Genomic DNA, 22,260 nt, shown 5'->3' on the forward strand with positions numbered 1-22,260 from the left:
CATTAATTGGAGAGGCAATAAATATTCTGGAATTTGAGCTCTAGCAGTTAATTTTAGGAATAATCTTTTTAAAAAATTAATTTGCAGTAGACCCAGGAGACAAAATGAGGTTTGGAAGGGGCAACATTAGATGAATAACCTATACCCAGAGTAAAGACTTATCTATACTTATATATTATATATAAATATGATTATAGAAGAGGCACTACCAGTTTAAAATAATAATAATACTATTACTGTATTACTATTATTATCATTATCGTTATTATTATTGTACTATTGTTGTTATTATTATTATTGTTGTTGTTGTTGTTGTTATTATCATCATCATCATCAACAATGGCTTTCCCTGCGCATTTAGCATTTTCAATTTATATGCTTGAGATGAATTATAATCCAGCGTATAATTAACGTAATATATGCAAATGTAAGTCAATGCATGGTACTTACTATCACAGGTGGTGGATATGCGCAGAAACAAGGAAATTTTGGATCATGATTCAAAACTTGTTAAAAGAGATATTATTTGTTAAAAGAGATACTATTATTGTTGTTGTTGTTGTTATTATTATTAGTTATTATTGTTATTATTTTTAGTTGTTATTATTATTTAATAATAATAATAATAGCACACTAATATTAATAATAATAATATCACACTAATAATAATAATAGCACACTAATATTAATACTAATTAAGCGCAATTTCACCGCTGCACCTGGGTGCACCTGCGTGTTCGTGTGCGCGATAGATATTAATATTAATATTAACGTACTGCTTTGCAATTTTATATTTTTAGATATCTAAAAATATCTCATATATTTAGGCGACGTATGCTATTGATGTGGAGGAAAACATTAAAAAAAAACTTTTTACTTAAAAGAAAAGAAAGAAAGAAACAATCCACAACTACGCAAAACGTACCTTAAAAAACATGCGCGATTGCATCCACAGCCAAGAAGAACGAAGGAAAAGAAAAATGAGCAGAAATAAAGGAGAGGAATAGAACAGAAAGGTTAAAAGGAAACAAGATATTAAACAATTGGAATATCACCTACCACACGCTCCCAAAGATGATAATACGTCCAAAGGATTAATGGAAGCCAGACACAAAGTAAACTTAACAGAAGAACAGGAGCATATTAATGATGTGAAATGTTAAATTAACTAAATAAACACTTTTCCAAACAGCAAATAAACTGAGCAGATGGCCGAGCTACGAAATTTAAAAAAGGGGGGGAAAGGCATATAAAAGGACAATGTAGCAACTGTTAGATAAAAGAGGAAAAGCACAATAGAGAAGAAATAAGGAAAGAAATTTAGAATATTATAGAGAATTGTACACCTCCAGTAGCCAAAATCAACCTTTTTTTAAATCCGGGTCTAACAGAATAGAGTAAATAGGAACAGGACAGCAGGTGCAAAAGATCCTAAAAAACTTAAAAACATTCAATTTATCATTCACTCTAATAATAAAAATAATAATAATAATAGTAATAGTAAAAGTAATAGTAGTAGTAATAGTAGTAGTAATAATAATAATAATAATAATAATAATAATAATAATAATATTTATTAGATTTGTATGCCGCCTCTCTCCGAAGAATAGGACACTCTAAACACATTCGTTGGTCGGGGAGTGGGGGGAAATCTAATGGTCCCAAAGATGGGTTTTTGAACTCTTTCGGAAAACAAGGAGGGTGGGGGCAGTGCGAATCTCTGGGGGGAGCTGATTCCAGAGGGCCGGGCCCCGCACAGAGAAGGCTCTTCCCCTAGGTCCTGCCAAGTGACATTGTCTAGCTGACGGGATCCTGAGAAGATCAATTCTGTGGGACCTGACCGGACACTGGGATTCATGCGGCAGAATTCTATCTACCTACCTAGCTACCTACCTATCTCTCTGTCTATCTATCTATGTATCATCTCTCTCTCTCTCTCTCTCTCTCTATCTATCTATCTATCTATCTATATTGTGAAAGGTACAGTAAATTCTATCTATCCTATCTATCTATTCTTTCTATCTATCTATTGTGCGGCGGATTCTATCTATCTATCTATCTATCTATCTATCTATCTATATCTATCATCTATCTATCATCTATCTAAAGTATCTATCTATCCTTCCTTCCTTCTTCCTTCTTTCTTTCTTTCTTTCTTTTTTCTTCCCCTTTCTTTCTCTTCCCTCCCTTCCCCTACTTTTTTTCCTTTGCCTTCTTTCCTGCCATTTTTCTTTTCCTTTCTTTTCCTTTCTCTTTTTTCTTTCTTTCTCTCTCTCTCTCTCTTTCTTTCTTTCTTATTCTTTCCTCCCTTCCTTCTTTCTTTTGGAAGGATTTGATTGTTGATTTGATTGATTAAATATAAATTTAATAAATGATGAATAATAATAATACTACCTGCTTTGGGGGAGGATGAATTTTTCCCCCCTCGGGTGCCGAAATCAAGGCTTGGGGAGATGCGACGCAAGGTGATTGTATCAGAAATCAACCAATCGAGCAATAAAATAATTCACTATGCTGTGAAAACATTGTTTTATTTCTTATAGGGTGTCAAACTCATTTATCAAGCTGGCCCCTCCCACTCTCAGCCACGCCCAGTGAGGTCCCAAAAGGCCTCGGGGTCTCTAAGGGAGTAACCAAATGGAAACCAAGGTGGAAGGGACCCTGGAGGTCTTCTAGTCCAACCCCTCCGCTGGATCTGGAGACCTCCATCTCTATTTCAGAGAACATGGGTGATTGGTTTGTTCTTTACAACCTGTAGCGAAGTAGCGCACACATCGTCCAGTGGCAGGTGGTTCCAGTGATTAATGGGAAGAAAGAAAGAGCGAGAAGGAGAAAGAGAGAAGAAGGAAAGAAAGAAAGAATGAATGAAATAAGGAAGGAAGGAAGAAAGAAAGAAAAAAAGGAAGGAAGGAAGGAAGAAAAAGAGAACCAGGAAGGAAGGAAAGAAAGAAGAGAGAAAGAAACAGAGAAGGAAAGAAAAAGAGGAAAAGAAAGAGAAGAAAGAGAGGAAGAAATAAAGGACGAGAAAGAGGGAGGGAGAGAAAGAAAGAAAGGAGAGAGGAAAAGATAGGAGGAAAGAAAAAGAAGAAAAGAAAGTGGGAAGGAGGGAGGAAGAGAGAAAGAGAGAGAAATATAAAAGGAAAGAAAAAGAAGAAGAAAAGAGAGAGAGAAGGTAAGAAAGTAGGGAGGGAGGGATGGTGGAAAGGAACAGAGAGAAAGAAAAAAGAGAAAGAAAGTAAAAGGAAGGAAGTTAAGGAAAGAAAGGAGAGAGAAAGAAGGAAAGAAAAAGGAACAGTAGGGAGGGAGGGTGGGAGGAAGAGAGAAAGTGAAAGAAAGAGGAAGAAAAATGAGAAAGAAAGTAAGAAAGAAGGAAGGAAGGAGAGAGAGAGGAAGAGAAGGAAAGAAAAAAGAGAGAAAAAAAGAGAAAGAAAGTAGGAAGCGAGGGAGGGAGAGGGAATGAGAGGAAAGAAAAAGAGAGGAAGAAAAAAGCAAGAAGGAAGAAAGAAAGAAGAAGGAAGGAAGGAAAGAGAGAAAGGAAAGGAGGGAGGGGAAAAGAAAGAAAAAAGGAAGGAAGGAAGACAGACAGACAGAAAAAAAGAAAGGAAAAGAGTCATGTGCTTTCCCCGCAGAGGACAGGCACCCCCGGAGCGGGGAGGGGAGGGGCCGCCCCCCGGGCGCTCTCATTGGCTGGCTCGATCCTCCGTCTCTCGCTTTCTTTCACTTTCTGCAGCTTTCGCTCTCTCGCGGATCAGGTAGGGCTGAAATGGGTCTGGGGGCGGCTCAGAGGTAAAGGAAGAAGGAGGAAGGAAGGTGGAGGAGAAGGGGAGGAGGTGGTGGAAGGGAGGAGGAGGAAGAGGAAGAAAGGAGGAGGAAGAGGAGGGGGAGGGACGAGGAGGAGGAGGTGGAAGGGAGGAGGAGGAAGAGGAAGAAAGGAGGAGGAGGGGGAGGGACGAGGAGGAGGAGGAAGAAGAGGAGGAGGTGAAAGGGAGGAGGAGGAAGAGGAGGGACGAGGGACGAGGAGGAGGAGGTGGAAGGGAGGAGGAGGAAGAGGAGGGGGGAGGGATGAGGAGGAGGAGGTGGAAGGGAGGAGGAGGAAGAAAGGAGGAGGTGGAACGGGGGAGGAGGAAGAGGAGGGGGAGGGGGGAGGAGGAGGAGGAGGAAGAAGAGGAGAAGGTGAAAGGTAGGAGGAAGAGGAAGAGGAAGAAAAGAGGAGGAGGAGGTGGAAGGGAGGAGGAGGAAGAGGAAGAAAGGAGGAGGAAGAGGAGGGGGAGGGACGAGGAGGAGGAGGTGGAAGGGAGGAGGAGGAAGAGGAAGAAAGGAGGAGGAGGGGGAGGGACGAGGAGGAGGAGGAAGAAGAGGAGGAGGTGAAAGGGAGGAGGAGGAAGAGGAGGGACGAGGGACGAGGAGGAGGAGGTGGAAGGGAGGAGGAGGAAGAGGAGGGGGGAGGGATGAGGAGGAGGAGGTGGAAGGGAGGAGGAGGAAGAAAGGAGGAGGTGGAACGGGGGAGGAGGAAGAGGAGGGGGAGGGGGGAGGAGGAGGAGGAGGAAGAAGAGGAGGAGGTGAAAGGTAGGAGGAAGAGGAAGAGGAAGAAAAGAGGAGGAGGAGGTGGAAGGGAGGAGGAGGAAGAGGGGAGGGGAGAAGGAGAAGGAGGAGGAAAAGCAGGAGAAAGAGGAGAAGGGGAGGAGGGGGAGGAGATGGAAGGGGGGAGGTGAAGGAGGAAGATTAGAGGGGAGGAGGAGAGGAGGAGGTGGTAGAAGGAAGAAGAGGACAAGAGGAGGAGGTGGAAGGGAGGAGGAGGAAGAGGAAGAAAGGAGGAGGAGGAGGTGGAAGGGAGGAGGAGGAAGAGGAAGAAAGGAGTAGGAGGAGGTGGAAGGGGGGAGGAGGAAGAGGAGGGGAGGGACGAGAGGAGGAGGTGGAAGGTGGAGGTAGGTGGAAGAGGAGGGGGAGGGGGGAGGAGGAGGAGGAGGAAGAAGAGGAGGAGGTGAAAGGTAGGAGGAAGAGGAAGAGGAAGAAAAGAGGAGGAGGAGGTGGAAGGGAGGAGGAGGAAGAGGGGAGGGGAGAAGGAGAAGGAGGAGGAAAAGCAGGAGAAAGAGGAGAAGGGGAGGAGGGGGAGGAGATGGAAGGGGGGAGGTGAAGGAGGAAGATTAGAGGGGAGGAGGAGAGGAGGAGGTGGTAGAAGGAAGAAGAGGACAAGAGGAGGAGGTGGAAGGGAGGAGGAGGAAGAGGAAGAAAGGAGGAGGAGGAGGTGGAAGGGAGGAGGAGGAAGAGGAAGAAAGGAGGAGGAGGAGGTGGAAGGGGGGAGGAGGAAGAGGAGGGGGAGGGACGAGGAGGAGGAGGTGGAAGGTAGGAGGAAGAGGAAGGGGAAGAAAAGAGGAGGAGGAGGTGGAAGGGAGGAGGAGGAAGATTAGAGGGGAGGAGGAGGAGAGGCAGAGGTGGTGGAAGGGAGGAAGAAGAGGAGGAAGTGGGGGGGAGAGGAGGAGAAGGAGGAGGAGGGGAGGAGGAGGGAAGAAGGAGGAGGTGGAGGTGGAAGAGGAGGGAGGAAGAGGAGGTGGGGTCTCCTTCCCCAAGGAGAGGCTCTTGGCAGCTTGGCTTCTCCCGGGCTCCCTCAAAAGAAAAAGGGAAGGAGAGAACGAGAGAAGAAGAAAGAGAGAAAGAAACTATGAAGGGAGGGAGGGAAGAGAGAGGAAGGAAGAGAGGAAGGAAGGGGAGAGGGAGAGAGAGAAGGAAAGAAAGAGAGGAAGAAAAGAAGAAAGAAAGAGGAGGAAAGAAAAAGAGAAAGAAAAAATGAGAAAGAAAAGAGAAAGAAAAAGAAGGAAAAAGAAAGAAAGAAAGGGTGGGTGGGTGGGTGAGAGAGCACAAAAGAAAGAAAGAGAAGGAAAGAAAAAGAGGAAGAGAGAGGAGGAAAGAATTAAAAAACAGGAAGAAAAAGAGAGAGAGAGAGAAAGAAAAGGAAGAGAAAGAAATAAAAGAAAAAGAAGGAAGGAAAGAGACAGAAAGAGAGGTGGAAAGAAAGAATTAGAAAAGGAGAGAGAAAAAAGAAGAAAGAAAAAGAAAGAAGGAAGGAAAATAGGAAAGAAAGGAAGGAATGAGAGAGAGAAAGAAAGGGAGGGAAGGTGAGAGAGAAAGAAAGAATAGAGAGGGAAAGAATGAGAAATAAAAGAGAAAGAAAAAGGAAGGAAGGAAGATAGGAGAGAAAGCAAGGAAGGAAGGGAGAGAAAGAAAGAAATGGAGGGAGGGTAAGAGAGAGAGAGAAAAGGAGAGAAAGAAAGTGAAAGGAAAGAAAAAGGGAGAGAAAGAATGAAAGAAAAAAGGAACAGAAAGAAAAAGAGAGAAGGAAAGAAAAAGAGAGACAGAAATAAAAGAAAAAAAGGAAGGAAAGAGAAATAGAAAAATAGAGAGAGGAGGAAAGAAAAAGGAAGAACAGGAAAAAGAGAAGAGATATAAGAGAAGAAAAGGAAGGAAGAAGAAAGAAAGAAGGAAGAAAGAGGAAGGAAGGGAGAAAACAAAAAGGAAGGAACAAAAGAAAGGGAAAAAGGAAAGAAAGGAAGGAAGGAAGTAGAAAGAAAGGGAGGGAGGGAGAAAAGAAAGGAGAAGGGAAAAGGAAAGAAAGGGCAGGAAGGAAAGATGGAAGGAGGGAAGGGACAAAGGAAGGAAGAAAGGAGAGAGAAAAAAACAGCTTTGGATTCTGATTTCTCCCCGCAGAAATTTTGAGGAGTGGGAGATCAGAAGTGGCTTTGAAGGAAGGATGGATGCTGAGAGAGGTAAAAGTTCCTTTTTTATTTTTTTATAAAAAAAATTATTGATTTTCATATAAATAATATAATAATATAATAAAATATAAAATAATATAATATTATAAAATATATAATATATACTATACCGTAACGTAACGTAACGTAACATAATATAATACCTCAAATGATTATAGGAGGTAAAAGTTCCTAAACTTATCCCGGATAGATTTTTGGGGAAACCCAGAAGAAAGGCAGAAGGGGAGGGAAAGGGAAGGAGAAAGAGGGAGGGAGGGAGGAAAAGAAAGGAAGAGGGAAAGAGGGAATGAGAAAAAGGAATGAAGGGGAGGAAGGAAGGAAAGAATGAGTAAGAAAGTAAAAGGAAGAAAGAGGAGAGAAAAAAGGAAGGAAAGGATGTAGGAAGGAAGATAGAGGATAAAGGAAGAAAGAAGGGAGGGGGAAAGAGGGAAGAAGAAAAGGAAGGGAGAAAGAAGGAGGGGAGGAAGAAAGGAAAGAAGGAGGAAAATAAGAAAGAGAAGGTGGGCGATGAGGAAGAGAGAAACAGAAAGAAAGGAAAGAAGGAAAGGATGAAGAAAGGTAGCAAAAATAGAGGATGAAGGAAGAAAGGATGGAGGGGGAAAGAGGAAAGGAGAAAAGAAAAAAGTGGGAGGGAGGAAAGGAGAAAAGTAAGAAAGAGAAGGAGGGGGGAGGAGGAGATAAACAGGAAGGAAGGGATGAAAGAAGGAAGAAAAATAGAGGAGGAAGGAAGAAAAGAGGGAGGGGAAAAGAAGGAAGGGGAAAAATAAAGAAAGGAGGATAAGGAGAGAAATAGGAAGGAAGGAGTGAGGGATGAAGGAAGGAAGGAAAATAGAAGATGAAGCAAAAAAGGAAAGGGGAAAAAAGGAAGGATAAAAATAAGAAAGAAAGAAGGGGGTGAAGGAAGGAAAGAAAGAAAAAGTAAGAAAGGAAAGGAGGGGACGAGAAAGAGAGAAACAGGAAGGAAGGGTAGAAGGAAGGGCAGGATGGGGAATGGAAGAAAATAGAGAAGGAAAAAAGACAGGGAGGGGGAAAGAAGAAAGGAGACAAATGGGAAAGAAAGGAAGAGGGGGAGGATAGAAAGGAAGGATGGAAAGAAAAGAAGGAAAAAGAAAGGAAGAAACATAGGAAGGGAGAAAAGAGAAAAAGGAAGAAAAGAAAGAAGGAAAGGGAAAAAGGGAAAGGAAGGAGGGAAGGAAGGAGAAAGAAAGAAAAGAAAGGGAGGGATGGAGGGAGAGAGAGAGAAAGAGAGAAGAAAAGAAAAAGTGAAACAAAGGGAGAGAGGAAAAGAGAGGAAGAAAAGAGAGAAAGAGAAAGGAAGGAAAGAGGGAGGAAGGAAGGAGGGAGGGAAGGAGGGAGGAAAAAAGGAAGGAAGGAGGGAAGGAAGGAAGGAACAACAACACTCCAGGAGTACAGTGGATGTCAGCATTTCTGTAACACTCTCTTCAGAATCCGCAGGAAACGATGCCGAGCTCCGGCTGATTCTGGTTGGAAAATCCGGAGGCGGGAGGAGCGCCACGGGCAACACTATCATTGGCCGGAAGGCATTCGAGTCCATCGTGTCAGCAAAAACCACCACCTTAAAGTGCCAAAGGGCTCAGGGAACCTGGCGCGACTGGAAGCTCTCCGTGGTTGATACATCGGCCATGTTCGACGCTGATGGCTACACGCCTACGGTGCGACAGGAGATCATCGCTTGCGTCCGGCTCTCCTCACCCGGCCCACACGTCTTCATCTTGGTGACCCAGGTGGGACGCTTCACCGCCGAAGATGCGGTGGCCGCCAAGTGTGTCCGGGAGATCTTTGGGCTCAAGTCGGTCAGTCACACCGTCATCCTCTTCACCTGCGTGGAGGATTTGGGCGGGGGCTCTCTGCAGGAATATGTCTGCGGGTCCGACAACAGGAACCTGCGTGACCTGATCCGGCGGTGTGGGAATTGCTTCTGTGGGTTCAACAACAGGGCTGCCGGCGCTGAGCGGGAGAGACAAGTCTCTGAGTTGATGGAGATGGTGCAGGGAATTGTTTCCCAGAACGGCGGTCGATACTACATCAACCAACTGTACTTGGAGCCTGACTTACAGGATGAGCATGTCCAAATGGTCATCAAGCAGAACCAAGAGTCAGCCCAAAGAAGTAACATGTTCTCTGTCTGCTTCCTTCTGTTCTGTTGTGTCATTTGTGTTTGCAGACCGGTGTTGTCCTGCCTGAAATGTGTATTTGCCGTGGCGTTTTCTCGCCTGAGGAGTGCATTTGCTGTGGCGTTTCCCGGCCTGAGCAGCACATTTGCCGCGGCGTTTTCCCGCCTGAAGACCGTATTTGCCCCAGTGTTTTCCCGCCTGAGGACTGCATTTGCCGCAGCATTTTCCTGCCTGAGGAGTGCATTCGCCGCGGCGTTTCGATACTTCTCTTAAGTATTCGAATCCCGACTCAGTTTTGCCTCCGGGTGATGAGAGTGACACTAACTAACACAAACTTGTAGCATTTTGAAGACTTGTCTAATTCATGGAGATCTTTGTCATCCTCCAGAGAAAAGTGCTACAAGTTAGCCAAGCACTCTGAGCACGTTCTGAAGTAAAATAAAACGTCCTGAGGTAAAGTTAAACATCCTGAGATAAAAATGAAACATCCTGAGGTAAAATCAAATGGCCTGAGGTAAAAATCAAATGGGGTACAGAAGACAAGAGAAGAAAATAGGTGGGGGGAAAGGGAAACGCCCCCTTTACCCTTGTGGCAACCAATCGCAGCGTAGATGACCTCATGCATGAGTCAGTCTGCAACTAATCAATACAATGATGTGTTCTGGCCTAGTATATATTTTACTGTTCCAGTTACTAAATTCAATTTCCAACAGCAAGAGAGAAAAGAGAAGAGAGGAGAGGAACTGAACTTTACTTGGAATATATGTCTTTATTGCTCAGGTTTCTTTCAATATTCTCCCTCTTTCAATATTATCAATATTTATTCTTGGTGTATTTACAGCAATAGCACTTAACGTACAATTTCATATCATTTTTACAGCCCTCTCTAAACGGTTTACCGAGTCAGACCCCCAACAATCTAGGTCTTCATTTTACCGACCTCGGAAGGACGGAAGGCTGAGTCAACTGCTCTGTTTCCATTCTTTAAATATCTGGGGGGAAAACCCAAATTCTTAGGGCTGACTGAATTGTCTGAACGGCTCCCCCCCGGCCCCTGACAAAGCAGCCCCTATTTGAGGTAGTCCTCAACTTATGATGGTTCATTTAGCAACCACTGAAACTTCCTTGGCGTGGGAAAAAAATGTGAACCAGGACCATTTTTCATCATTAACAAGGTTTTTTCAGTATTTCCCATGTTCACGATTGGCATGTGGGCGTTTGACTGCGACTCACATTTATGACGGTGGCAGTGGCCCAATGCATGTGTGTTTGTTTGTGTTTGTGACACAATCCCTTTTTGTGACCTTCCAACGAGGCAAAGTCCATGAGGAAGCCGGGTTTGCTTAACGACTGTGGGGATTTAGTTAACAATGCTGAGGAGAAACATTGTCATAGGAAACCGCAGGCTCACAAGAAACATCTGGCTCAGCAACATAAATTGCAGGGGAGGGCCTTATTTGAGGTCTTGGGTCAAGGACAAGCTGCATGGTATTCTCTATATCAGTGTTTTTCAACCAGTGTGCCGTGGCACACTAGTGTGCCGCGAGACATGGTCAGGTGTGCCGCGAAGCTCAGAGAGAGAAAGAAAACAAGAGAGAGAGAAAGAAAGAAAAAAGAGAGAGAAAGAGAGAGAGAGAGAGAAAGCAAGCAAGAGAGAGAAAGAAAACAAGAGAGAAAGAAAGACAGAGAAAGAAAGCAAGAGAGAGAAAGAAAACAAGAGAGAAAGACAGAGAAAGAAAGCAAGAGAGAGAAAGCAAGAGAGAGAGAGAGAATAAGAGAGAAAGAAAGCAAGAGAGAGCAAGAAAGAAAGAGAGAGAGAGAGAGAGAGAATAAGAGAGAAAGAAAGCAAGAGAGAGCAAGAAAGAGAGAGAGAGAGAGAAAGAGAGGGAGGGAAGGTGGGAGAGAGAAAGACATAGAGGGAGGTAGGGAGGGAGAGAGAAATAGAGCAAAAAAGAGGAAAGAAGGAAGAGAGAAAGAAAGAGGAATGGAGAGAGAGAGAGAAAAAAAAGAGGAAGGGAGAGAAAGAGGGAGGGAGAAATAGAGCGAAAGGAAGAGATAATTTTTGTCCAAACTTTTTTTAGCCCCCCCCCCCTCAATGTGCCCCAAGGTTTTGTAAATGTAAAAAATGTGCCATGGCTCAAAAAAGGTTGAAAATCACTGCTCTATATAACATGTTTCGCTTTCCCGTAACTGGTCAAAGGAATCTCGACTTTTCTTTTGAATTTTCCCTGGATGTGTTACGGTAAGTATCGAAGAAACATCCTGAGGTAAAAATCAAACATCCTGAGGTAAAAAAATCAAACATCCTGAGGTAAAAATAAAATGTCCTTAGGTAAAATCAAATGGGGTAAAGAAGCAAGAGAAGAAAAAAGGTGGGGGGAAAGGGAAACACCCCTTTTCTTTTGAATTTTCCCTGGATATGTTAACTAGCAAAGAAACATCCTGAGGTAAAAATCAAACATCCTGAGGTAAAAAATCAAACATCCTGAGGTAAAATCAAATGGGGTACAGAAGGCAAGACAAGAAAAAAGGTGGGGGAAAAGAGAAATGCCCCTTTTCTTTTGAATTTTCCCTGGATGAGTTAAGTATCAGAGAAAATGCAAGCGGCTATCTGAGGTTCCAAACTGTGAAGAGTGCACCCCTTTTTTTAATCATACCCTGCTGAATAAATTGGAATAAAAAAGGCATTCTTGTCCTGGGTTTGCTTATTTATTCATTTATTTTTTTTGATTGATTGATGATTGATATGCTGCCCCTCTCTGAAGACTGTATCTACTGATTTAAAAAGAGCAGGCAGGTGGCTGGGCGCTAATAAAGATGGCACTAATAAAGATCTTTCTTAGATGTTGTTCCCTGTGAATTCATCTCCTTAACCGTCGGCGGTAGTCTAAAGCAAAGAACACAAGTTGGGCAAAGTCTCTTTCCTCAAGTTGGGCAAAGCCTCTTTTAAACATCCAGAGTTAACAAATCAAACATCCTGAGGTAAAAAATCAAATGTCCTGAGGAAAAATCAAATAATAGCCCATAATCCACACCATCTGACTCTTGTTGGCAAAACACCCGGGAGCAAGTTGCAGGAAACCTGATGGATTTCAACCAGGAAAGTTTTTGAAGTCGAAGATTTAGGACAGAATGAACAAAGTTGTTTCCCACAAATTGGTCTGCTGTTTTCCTCACTTAAATAGGCTATGGGAGTGGCAGGGTGAGAAACCAGTGGGTTGCTTTGGAGGGTGGCGCTGGCCCGGGTGGAAGCAGGGCCTTTTCTGCAGCATCCCTCTTCCCTCTTTGCATTGCCCTTCATGATTTTTCTTAGCTGTCGTTCTCTGTGAATTAATTTCTTTAACAGTTGGCAATAGTCCAAGCCAAAGAACACCAGTCAGACAAAATGTCTTCGGATAAGAGTCGATAATCTACACAATTGTAATGTTGTTGGGAAGGAAAGAAAGAAAGAAAGAAAGAAAGAGATGGTAGATAGCAAGGAAAGAAGAGGAAAAAGAAAAGGAAGAGGGAAAAGGAAAGGAAGGAAGGAAGACAGACAGACAAAAAAAAGGAAAAGAAACAAAGTTGGCAGGAAGGAAAGAAGACATAGAAAAAAAGAAGGGGAGGGAGGGAAAAGAAAGAGGCAAGTGTAGTGGACGGAAGGAAGGGATACAAAGATGGAAAGAAAAAAAAGATGGTAGGAAGGAAAGAAGAAAAAAGAAAGAATGAAAGAAAAAGAAAGGAAGGAAAGGGAGGGAGGAAGAAAGAAAGATGGCAACAAGGGAAAAAAGGAGAAAAATAAAAAGGGAGGGAAGAAGGAAAAAGCAAAAAAGAAAGAAAAAGGAAGGAAGGAAAAAAGGTGAAGGAAGGAAGGAGGTAATGGAAAGGAAGGAAAAGGAAAGAGAGAGAAATAAATAGATGAGGGAGGGACAAAGGAAGGAAAGAAAGAATAAAATGGTGGGAAGGAAGGAAAGAAGACAAAGGAAAGAAAAAGGAAAAAAGAAGGGGGAAGGAAGAAAAAGAAGGGAAGGGAGAAAGGAAAGAAGGCAGAAAAGAAAAGAAGAAAGGAAGGAATGAAAGATTGATTTGATTATTTTTATTTTATTTTCTATTGATTTGATTTCCTTATTTTTATTTTATTTTATTTTACGGCCTGCCAGGTCCCTTCCGACTCTGGTCTACTCTCAATTCCTTGCTGCGCTGATGATCCCTTCCAACTCTATTGTACTGCCCTTCTGGAAGGGTTTGGATGACCGCCAAACCCCCCCTCGCCCCACCCCATTTTTCATTTTCACTTATTCATTTGTCCAATACATAAATACATTGGAAGAAAATAGACATGTGATAATATAAAAGAGGGTGAAGGTGAACTTAGAGGAGAGGATATATGAAAGGAAGAGAATGTATAAGATAGGTGAAAGAAAGGAAAGACTATTGGACAGGGGACCTGGAGAGGTCAATCGTGGAGAGTCCAGGAAGAAGTTTTGGGGGTGTTCCCTTCCGACGGCGACCCGTGGTTTTTTTGTGTGTGTGCGCGTGTTGTGTGTTTGTGTAAGAGAGAGACTTTTCTCCAACCACGCGATTTCCAAGAAAAACCCCTTTCGCTTTCGTTGTTTCTCGGGGGAAAGTGGGGGGGGGGGGCGAGCTGGGATGCTGGGCGCAGCCAATGGGAAGGGAGATTCCGCCCCCACCCCCGCCTAGAGCCCCATCCCCCAACTGCCTCCCCGAAGAAGAAATTCAGACAGAGAGAAGCGACCCTCACGGATTGTTCGACGGCTCAGGTTGGGGTCCGTCCGGTCAAGACTCTCGGTTGGGGGGGCAGAAAAGTGGGGGGAGGCAAGCTGGAAGCCCCCCCCCAAGAAGAGGCTCCGCTGGCTTGGCTCGCGGGGTGGGGGGGAGTTGGAATAGATGATCCCCGAGGACGTCCCTTTATAAAACGGGCTAAAGGGGAGCGGGAGGGGCTGGTTGAGGGGGGGAGGGCATGCCCCCCCCAGTTGGGGTCCCTCCGATTCCTCCCTGGGTGGGGTGGGATGGGAGCTTCCTGGCTGGGTCTTTACTTTCCCTCCCTCCCTTTTTATCCCTCTTTCCTTCCCTCTCTCTCCTTCCTCCATCCTTCCCTCCCCTTTTCCTTCCTCCATCCTTCCCTCCCCTTTTCCTTCCTTCCTTTCTTCCCCCCTCCCTCTCTTCTCTCTCTCCTTCCCTTCCTTCCTTATTTCCCTCCCTTCCTCCTTTTCCTCCCTTTCTTTCCTCCATTCCTATCTCCTCCTTCCTTCTTTCCTCCCTCCCCCCTGCTTATTTCCCCCCTCCTTCTTTTCTCTCTTCCTATCCCCTCCCTCCTTTCTTCTTTCCCTCCTTTCCCTCCCTCCTTTCCCTCCCTCCTTTCCTCCCTTCCTATCTCTTCCTTCCTTCTTTCCCTCCTTCTATCCTCCCTCCTTCCTTATTTTCCTCCTTTATCCTCCATTCCTATCAACTCCCTCCTTCTTTCTTTCCATCCGTCTTTTTTCCCTTCCTATCTCCTCCCTCCCCTCCCCTGTCTTTCCTTATTTCCCTCCTCCTTTCCTCCCTCCCTATCTCTTCCCCCTCCCTTCGTCCTGCCTTCCTTATTTTCCTCCCTGTCTTTCCTCCATTCCTATCATCTCCCTCCCCTCCATTTCTCCTTCCTTCTTTCCCTCTTCTTTCCTTCCTCCCTTCTTTCACTCTTCTCATTGAGCATTGAGTGTGGCTGGTCAACCAGGTTTGAATCCATCTGGAGGTGTTTGCTGTCCATCCCACATTTTTTCTGCTTTCTCTTGTAGCGGGTGATGGGGTTCGCTTGGAAATTCCGTAAGGCATTTGACACAGTCGACCAAAACCGATGCTCCAGTTTGTCAAATGCCTTACGGAATTTCCAAGTAAACCACATTCCACGGCATTCCTCTGGTCCACTAATTTTCTTTCTTTCCTCCCTTGAATTTCTCTGGCCTCTTTTGAGGGTTGGGGGGAGGAAACTTCCTGACTGATACCCACTTTTTTTGCTTTTCACACAGAAACATCTAAATTTGCGCCGTGCGATTTCTAAGGAAATGTCTGAAAATATGCAAGGTAAATTGGTTTGGGCGGGGAGGGGAGTAGTCGGTAAGAGCTGTGGTCCTGGTTGGGGCGGAAGGGCTATGAGGACCTTATGCTTGTTAAGCGCTGGGAAAACCTAGGAGATTCGAACGACGGGAAGTCCTCGACTTTACGACCGGCATGGAGATCCCAATATTTCTGTCATTAAGTGAGACATTGAAGAGAATTTTGCTCTGTTTTACTATTTTTCTTGCCAAGTCTTTCCAGATGGGAGACTACAGGTAATTCTCACCTTACGACCAAAATGGAATCCTAAATTTTTTGGTCATTAAGTGAGACATTTGTCAAAGGGAGTTTGTCAAAGGGAGTTTCCTCCCCCCCTTTAATGTCATTAAGTGAATTGGGCTTCCCCGTTGAAATTTGCCCATGGTGCGCGCACCCACTGCGATGGTCATCAATACAAATTAGTTGCCAAGGGTCCGAATTTCAATGGCGTGATGGGGGAATGCGAGAACAACCGTAAGTGTGAATGAACGGTAATAAGTCCTCTTGGCCGTTGTAACCTTGGAGGTCCGTGAACTGAACTTTTGTGGTTGAGAATTGCTGGTAGAAAGGAAGATTCATTGGAAGGTTAAGTTCCCTATAGGAATCTGACTTACTAAAAGTCGGGGGAAATAAGTGGGAGATAAGAAAGACATTGAAGATGGGGTGGATTTAGATGGCTTATGAGTGCTCAGGGGTTCATGACTGACAGATGGACGGACGGACAGAGAGATAGATAGATAGATAGATAGATAGATAGATAGATAGATAGATAGATAGATAGATAGATAGATAGATAGATACCATAGATGGATATGATAGGTGGATGGATGGATGGATAGAGATGGATGGATGGATAGATAGATAGATGGATACCATAGATGGATATGATAGATAGATGATAGATAGATAGATAGATAGATAGATAGATAGATAGATAGATAGATAGATACCATAGACAGATAGATACCATAGATAGATATCAGAGAGATACCATAGATGGATGGATGGATATAGTGAAGGGCTATCAAATTTTTATGCGAGATGCCCTGCATTTTCTTTCAACATCTTTTGGTGCAAATTGGGTGCTCTGGGTTAGAGCTGCATTTTCGCTACCCTACTGCATTTCCCCAGTCTGGTCAGCAGCCCACCCCTGGATGGATAGATAAATAGATAGAGGAATAGATAGAATAGATAGTTACCAAAGATAAATACCATAGATAGATGATAGATAGATAGATAGATAGATAGATAGATAGATAGATAGATAGATAGATAGATAGATAGATAGATAGATTAGGTAGGTAGGTAGATACAATAGATACCATAGATGGATGGGTGGATGGACAGATAGACAAAACCATATAGATACCATAGATGCATGGATGGGTGGGTGGGTGGATGGGTAGATGGATGGATGGAAAGATAGATAGATAGATAGATAGATAGATAGATAGATAGATAGATAGATAGATAGATAGATAGATAGATAGATAGATAGATACCATAGATGGATATGATAGGTGGATGGATGGATGGATAGAGATGGATGGATGGATAGATAGATAGATGGATACCATAGATGGATATGATAGATAGATAGATAGATAGATAGATAGATACCATAGACAGATAGATACCATAGATAGATATCAGAGAGATACCATAGATGGATGGATGGATATAGTGAAGGGCTATCAAATTTTTATGCGAGATGCCCTGCATTTTCTTTCAACATCTTTTGGTGCAAATTGGGTGCTCTGGGTTAGAGCTGCATTTTCGCTACCCTACTGCGTTTCCCCAGTCTGGTCAGCAGCCCACCCCTGGATGGATAGATAAATAGATAGAGGAATAGATAGAATAGATAGTTACCAAAGATAAATACCATAGATAGATGATAGATAGATAGATAGATAGATAGATAGATAGATAGATAGATAGATAGATAGATAGAGATAGATAGATAGATAGATAGATAGATAGATAGATAGATAGATAGATAGATAGATAGATAGATAGATTAGGTAGATTAGGTAGGTAGGTAGGTAGGTAAGTAGATACAATAGATACCATAGATGGATGGGTGGATGGACAGATAGACAAAACCATATAGATACCATAGATGCATGGATGGGTGGGTGGGTGGATGGGTAGATGGATGGATGGAAAGATAGATAGATAGATAGATAGATAGATAGATAGATAGATAGATAGATAGATAGATAGATAGATAGATAGATAGATAGATAGATATAGATACCATAGATGGATGGGTGGATGGATGGATGGACGGACGGATAGACAAAACCATATAGATACCATAGATGAATGGATGGGTGGGTGGATGTATAGATAGATAAATACCGGTAGATAGATACAGTACATAGATAGATAGATATGATAGATAGATAGATAGATAGATAGATAGATAGATAGATAGATAGATAGATACCACCATAGATGGATGGATGGATGGATAGATGGATGGACGGATGGACGGATAGACACCATATAGATACCATAGATGAATGGATGGATATATGGGTGGGTGGGTGAACAAATAGATAGACACCATAGATAGCTATGATAGGGAGGGAGGGAGGTGATAGGTTGTGATAAATGTTAAGTTGTGATAAATAAACCTAGATGAGGGGTGAGAGAAAGAGGGGGGAGGGATAGAGGGAGAACGAGAGAGCGTGTGAGATGTGAAACTCCAGGAAAATCAGGAGATTTGGGCAGTTCAAACAAGTCTCAGGATTTAGGGCCCGTTGAAGCTCCTTACAACAACTGACCTAATGGTTAAGGGAAATGAGCGAGAGATAAGAAAGGCTGAATTTAGATCTCTCGTGAGCCGGCAGGGATTCACGACCGACAACTCGTTTGACACCTCCTCCGGGCATCTCCCGCAATGCTGCTAACCAGTCCTCTTTCTTCTCTCTCCTTCCCCCCTTTGGGTTGTAGGGCCCGAGCGACGGATCGTCCTCGTGGGCAAAACCGGCCAAGGGAAAAGCGCGACAGCAAACACCATCCTTGGAAGGAATGTCTTTAAATCCGACATCAGTAACATTTCCACCACCCAGTGTTGCCAAAAGGAGGAGACCATGCTCCATGGCAGGAAGGTGGTGGTGGTTGACACACCCGGGTTCTTTGACACGGGGCGTACCAAGGAAGAAACGGCCAAAGAAGTCAGCAGGTGTGTGAAGTTTTCCTCCCCGGGCCCTCACGTCATCATTCAGGTGATCCGTCCAGGATGTTTCACCCAAGAAGAGAAGGATGTAGCTCGCTTGATCAAGGAGATCTTCCATCTGAAGGCCAGCAAATACATGATCGTCTTGTTTACCCGCAAAGAGGACCTGGGAACGAAGACCCTGAAAAAATTCATCGAGGAGGGGCACCAGGAGCTGGTCGACCAGATGGCGCAGTGCGGGAACCGCTACCTTGCTTTCAGCAACATTGCGAAAGGGGAGGAACAAGAAGCTCAGATGGAAGAGCTGATGACCATGATTGATCAGCTGGTGCAGGAGAACAAAGATGCCCCTTGCTACACAGAAGATATGATGGAGGAAGACAAGGAGAACCTAAAAAAAACCCAATATCGTTTCTGGTCGTGGTGTTCTTTGCTTTAGGCTCCTCCCCCCCCCCAAAAAAATTTCTGAGCTTCTGCTCCACAATTCTGCGTTTGTGATCTTTTCTGCTCCATCTCCGAATGATCCAGTTCTCTGTGTTCCTACTTTCTTTTCCATCTTCCTTCCTTCCATCCTTCCTCTCTCCCTCCCTCCATTCATTCATTCATTCATCTTTTCCTTTTCTCCCTTTTCTTCCTTCCTCCCTCCCTTTCCTTCCTCTCTGTCCTTCCTTTCTCCCTTTTCTTCCTTCCTCTCTCCCCCCTTCCTTCCTTTCTTCCTCTCCTTCCTTCCTCCCTTTCCTTGTTTCCTCTCCCTTCTCTATTTTAAAAAAACAACAACCTTCCTCCCTCTTCTTTCTTCCTTCCTTCCTCCCCCCTTTCCTTCCTTCCTTTCTTCTATCTTTCCTCCCTCTCCCTTTCCTTTGCTCCTTCCTTCCTCCTTTTCTTTCATTCTTTCTCTTTCCTTCCTTCCTTCCTTCTTTCCATTCCTCCCTCTCCCTTTCCTTCTCTCATTCACCCTACTGCCCCATCTTCTTTCTCCTCCCTCCTTTCCTTCCTCCCTGTTTCCTTTTTGCCTTCCTCCCTCCCTCGCTCATACCACCTCGATGCTCCATGAGCTGCACCAGTTACCGATTGGTCTCCCAACGCAATTCAAGGGGTTGGTTATCACCTATAAAAGCCCTATATGGCTCAGGACCACAATATCTGTGGGACTGCCTTCTGCCACATACCTCCCAGCAATGAATAAGAACACACAGAGTCAATCTTCTCCACGTCCTATCAGCCAAACAATGTCGGCTAGCGGGCCCCTGTGGAAGGGCCTTCTCGGTGGTGGCTCAGGCTCTATAGAACCAAGTGTTTCCAGAGATTCATATCCTTCCGACCTTACCGGCCTTCCAAAAAGCTGTAAAGACCTGGGTGATGCGGCCAAGAATGATAAGTGACAGAGAGTATACGTGCTTTAACGGTGTTTTGCTAATGAATGTTTTATATTGTTTTAGAAATTACTTTTATTTGTTGGAAGTCGCCCACAAATCAATACATTCATAAACTGACAAGTCGATAAATTGATAAATCAATAAATCGACCAACCAATCAATCAACCAATCAATCCCTTCCTGTTTCCTGGGGTAAATTCATATTTTCTTAAACGTGGCTACCTATTTTCCACAAAGCCGTCTGCTTGCCTTTTTTTAATGTACCCAATAAATCCCCTCGCTTATCCTCAAGTTGTATGTGTGCGTGTGTTGTTTTGCGGTGGGGAAATCGGGGAGGTAGGGGGGGTGTTTTGGCATCTCCGAGAAAGGCTTCGAGGACCCCCGGTTGGGAAAACAGAAGCAACTAGCTCTTTGAAACATCTAGTTGGAAATTCAATCAGATGTGGCATCCCAGTGCGCGGAGGCAAGTGGTAAGAAGGAAATGTTGAGACTGGGATTTGATTCTGGATGAGGAGGCCGACCTGGCATGTGTGACTGAGACTTGGCTGGGCCCAGAGGAAGGAGTTCCTCTCATGAAATTTGCCCAGCTGGGTTTCAGGTATGGCATCAACCGCGACCCCAGGGAAGGGGGGGAGGAGTGCCTATTATAGCCAGGGAGAGCCTGCGCCTAATTAGACTCGTTGCTCCAGAGATTGTGGGTTGTGAGTCCCTCCTTGTGAAGTTGGACTTAGGGGTTCAGGTGGGTTTGTTACTCACGTATCTGCCTCCCAGCTGCGTGCCAGCAGCCCTGCCTGTGCTGCTTGAGGAGGTAGCCAGGCTGGCGGTGGGATTCCTCAAACTTATAGTCTTGGGGAATCTTAACCTGCCGTTGCTCAGCGAAACCTCTGGGTTGGCACAGGAGTTCATGGCCACCATGACAGCCATGGACCTGACCCAAGTAGTACAGGGTCCGACTCACGAGGGAGGACACGCACCCGACATGGTATTCCTCTCTGAGCAATTGAGTAATGGTCTGAGACTAAGGGGCTTAGATGTGTTGCCTTTGTCATGGTCAGACCATTTTCTATTACGGCTGGACTTCCTGGCTCCAATCCTTAGAAACATAGAAACATAGAAGACTGACGGCAGAAAAAGACCTCTTGGTCCATCTAGTCTGCCCTTTTACTATTTCCTGTATTTTATCTTAGGATGGATATATGTTTATCCCAGGCATGTTTAAATTCAGTTACTGTGGATTTCCCAACCACGTCTGCTGGAAGTTTGTTCCAAGGATCTACTACTCTTTCAGTAAAATAATATTTTCTCATGTTGCCTTTGATCTTTCCCCCAACTAACTTCAGATTGTGTCCCCTTGTTCTTGTGTTCACTTTCCTGTTAAAAACACTTCCCTCCTGAACCCTATTTAACCCTTTAACATATTTAAATGTTTCGATCATGTCCCCCCTTTTCCTTCTGTCTTCCAGACTATACAGATTGAGTTCATGAAGTCTTTCCTGATACGTTTTATACTTAACACCTTCCACCATTCTTGTAGCCCGTCTTTGGACCCGTTCAATTTTGTCAATATCTTTTTGTAGGTGAGGTCTCCAGAACTGAACACAGTACTCCAAATGTGGTCTCACCAGCGCTCTATATAAGGGGATCACAATCTCCCTCTTCCTGCTTGTTATACCCCTAGCTATGCAGCCAAGCATCCTACTTGCCTTTCCTACCGCCCGACCACACTGTTCACCCATTTTGAGACTGTCAGAAATCACTACCCCTAAATCCTTCTCTTCTGAAGTTTTTGCTAACACAGAACTGCCAATGCAATACTCAGATTTAGGATTCCTTTTCCCCAAGTGCATTATTTTACATTTGGAAACATTAAACTGCAGTTTCCATTGCTTTGACCATTTATCTAGTAACGCTAAATCATTTACCATATTACAGACCCCTCCAGGAATATCAACCCTATTGCACACTTTAGAGTCATCGGCAAATAGGCAAACCTTCCCTACCAAACCTTCCCCTATGTCACTCACAAACATATTAAAAAGAATAGGACCCAGAACAGACCCTTGTGGCACACCGCTTGTAACCTGACTCTGCTCAGAATACTCGCCATTAACAATAACTCTCTGATGTCTATGCTTCAGCCAGCTTGAAATCCACTGAACTATCCAGGGATTAAGTCCAATCTTCACTAATTTATCTATCAGCTCTTTATGTGGAACCGTATCAAAGGCTTTGCTGAAGTCCAGATAGGCAATATCCACGGCACCACCTTGATCCAACACCTTTGTGACATAGTCAAAGAACTCAATGAGATTAGTCTGACACGATTTGCCTTCAGTAAAGCCATGCTGATTTGGGTCCAATAAGTTATTGTTTTTTAGATGCTGATTTATCCTCTTTTTGAGTAGAGTCTCCATCATTTTAACTACAACTGATGTCAAGCTAACTGGCCTGTAGTTACCAGCTTCTTCTATACTGCCCTTCTTGTGGATAGGCACAACACTGGCCATTCTCCAATCCTCAGGAACATCTCCTGTTAACAGGGATTTGTTAAACAAATCAGTCAGGGGGGTAGCAATGATAGATCTGAGTTCTTTAAGAACTCTGGGGTGGATGCCATCTGGACCCATTGCCTTATTTATCTTTAATCTTTCAAGTTCTTCTAAGACATCGGCTTCTAAGATCACTGGAGCTGAATCCGTACAGCTGGAAGCAATGCTATATCC

General features: G+C 44.1%; 1 protein-coding gene across 1 annotated transcript; it reads left to right on the forward strand.

Moving 5' to 3' along the window:
• The first annotated feature begins 5,548 nt into the window (after positions 1-5,548).
• Positions 5,549-19,828, forward strand: LOC139153198 (GTPase IMAP family member 8-like). The gene is made up of 5 exons (XM_070726833.1): positions 5,549-6,761; positions 8,217-9,175; positions 13,513-13,665; positions 14,911-14,965; positions 17,936-19,828. The coding sequence occupies exons 1-5, from the start codon at positions 6,746-6,748 to the stop codon at positions 18,598-18,600; spliced, it is 1,848 nt and encodes a 615-aa protein (XP_070582934.1). The 5' UTR covers positions 5,549-6,745; the 3' UTR covers positions 18,601-19,828.
• Positions 19,829-22,260: the final 2,432 nt, after the last annotated feature.

The sequence above is a fragment of the Erythrolamprus reginae genome, chromosome Z (genome assembly GCF_031021105.1).
Source record: "Erythrolamprus reginae isolate rEryReg1 chromosome Z, rEryReg1.hap1, whole genome shotgun sequence".
NCBI classification, from domain to species: Eukaryota; Metazoa; Chordata; class Lepidosauria; order Squamata; family Dipsadidae; genus Erythrolamprus; species Erythrolamprus reginae.

Bases quoted from the DNA above. Each gene is read 5' to 3' on its own strand.
- LOC139153198 (XM_070726833.1), top strand. The intron at 13,666-14,910 runs GTTGGGGTCCGT...CTTTTCACACAG, and splicing joins CGGATTGTTCGACGGCTCAG to AAACATCTAAATTTGCGCCG. The intron at 14,966-17,935 runs GTAAATTGGTTT...TTTGGGTTGTAG, and splicing joins AATGTCTGAAAATATGCAAG to GGCCCGAGCGACGGATCGTC.